This window comes from Nicotiana attenuata, unplaced genomic scaffold, assembly GCF_001879085.1.
Source record: "Nicotiana attenuata strain UT unplaced genomic scaffold, NIATTr2, whole genome shotgun sequence".
Classification (NCBI taxonomy): Eukaryota; Viridiplantae; Streptophyta; class Magnoliopsida; order Solanales; family Solanaceae; genus Nicotiana; species Nicotiana attenuata.
The window spans coordinates 15,580-17,279 of record NW_017677452.1 but is presented as its reverse complement, the minus strand read 5'-3'; the positions used below and the strand labels follow the sequence as shown (position 1 = coordinate 17,279).

Genomic DNA, 1,700 nt, shown 5'->3' with positions numbered 1-1,700 from the left:
CTGATTTTAAGTAGTCAAGATCACTCCCCTAGCCGCCAGCCATGCAAAAAAGCACACATTCGTGGGCGCCTTAGGAATCCAGATCGAGGAGTATGGAAAAGTGGCCTCCTCTCTCACCAACATACTCTGGTAAAAGGACTTTGTGGTGAACAAACCATCGCCACGCAACCCCCATCTAGAATCACAAGATGGCTGGGGCATGTCTTGCCCATATAGCAGTGACAACAAATCTTGGAGCTCCGCAATCTTCCAATCTTCCATATTCCTTCTAAATGAGAGGTCCCATACTGCCCCCCCCCCCCCACCCCCTCCTTCATGCTCCTTCCGAATATGCTGGACTATCAATTCCTTCTGATTTGAAACTCTGAAGACGTGGGGGAAAGAGACCCTCAAAGTATCCTCTCCACACCACCTGTGATTCCAAAAGCTGATTCTCTTTCCATCTCCCACCCTGTAAGTGATGTTTCCATTGAAGGCTTCCCAATTCTTCATGATGCTCCTCCACATGCCACACCCGAAAGGTGATGTGATTGCCTTGGTCCTCCAGCCCCACCCGTGGAATCGTACTTTTCTACTATGACCTCCCTCCATAGAGCATGCTCTTCTACCCCGAATCTCCACAGCCACTTCACAAAGCTCTGTTGAATACCCTAAGATCTTTTACTCCAAGTCCACCCCACTTCTTTGGGGAAGTGACAGTCTGCCAATTCACTAGATGAAACTTCCTAGTTCCATCCGCCGCATCCCAAAGAAAATTCCTTTGAAGCCGCTCCAGTGTTTCTGTGATGCTCGCAGAAGCTTGCAACAGGGACAAGTAATAGGTGGGCATACTCGATAAAGTGCTTTTAATAAGCACTTCCTTACCGCCTTTTGACAAGTACCGTTTCTGCCGGCCTGCTAATCTTTTTTCAACTCTTTGGATCACTGGATTCCATACCGTAGTATCCTTATGCAAAGCGCCCAATGGGAGATCCAGGTAAGTAGCGGGAAGAGAGCCCACCTTACATCTGAGAACATAAGACAAAGCACCAATGTTAGCAACCTCACCCCCCGGATAAATCTCACACTTGCCGAGGTTGATTTTGAGTCCTTATACTATCTGAAACCACTACAGGACCTGCTTCAGGTAGGTCAACTGATCCATATCGGCATCACAAAAATTTGGGGTGTCATCCGCAAATAGCAAATGAGAGACTCTTCCGGCACTAAGCACCCAGATCGGAGTTGAGAATCCTCTCAAGAAGCCTCCGCCCGCCGCACGATCCATCATTTTACTCGGAGCATCCATCACTAGAACGAATAGCATGGGGGATAGGGGGTCACCTTGCCTGAGACCCCTGGAGCTGCCAAAGAAACCACACGTGCTACCATTAACCGGGACAGAGAATCTGACTGAGGAAATGCATAACTTGATCCATCCCCTCCATCTTACCCCAAACCCTATCCGCATCATAATGAAATCCAGGGACTCCCAAATGACATGGTCGAAAGCCTTCTCAAGGAACTCCCAATTGACATGCACCCTTCCCCTCTCCAGTGATTAAAAAAGTGTTCGCTTCCTTGCTTTAAGCGAGAAGCGAGGCGAAGAGTGAAGGGCAGCGCTTCATGTAGGTGAAGCGACTCACGTAAGAAAAAGCGACCGCTTCTCTGTAAAAAGCGAGAAGAAGTGTCCGCTTCTCTGTTTAAAATACCCAAGACCT

The 1,700-nt window shown here is 48.5% G+C and overlaps 1 protein-coding gene across 1 annotated transcript; it reads right to left on the bottom strand.

Moving 5' to 3' along the window:
• Nucleotides 1-313: 313 nt before the first annotated feature.
• On the bottom strand, nt 314-1,450 carry LOC109221417. Its single transcript, XM_019385907.1, has 3 exons — nt 1,113-1,450; nt 650-1,007; nt 314-451 (listed from the first exon to the last, which is right to left on the bottom strand). The coding sequence occupies exons 1-3, from the start codon at nt 1,448-1,450 to the stop codon at nt 314-316; spliced, it is 834 nt and encodes a 277-aa protein (XP_019241452.1).
• Between the last annotated feature and the right edge of the window lie 250 nt (nt 1,451-1,700).

Excerpts from the sequence above, each read along its gene's own strand:
- LOC109221417 (XM_019385907.1), bottom strand. The coding sequence starts at position 1,450 with ATGCGGATAGGGTTTGGGGTAAGATGGAGGGGATGGATCAAGTTATGC. Across the intron at positions 1,008-1,112 it reads ACCTACCTGAAGCAGGTCCT|ATGTAAGGTGGGCTCTCTTC; the intron begins GTAGTGGTTTCA and ends TTATGTTCTCAG. Across the intron at positions 452-649 it reads TTGGAGTAAAAGATCTTAGG|GGTGGGAGATGGAAAGAGAA; the intron begins GTATTCAACAGA and ends CATCACTTACAG.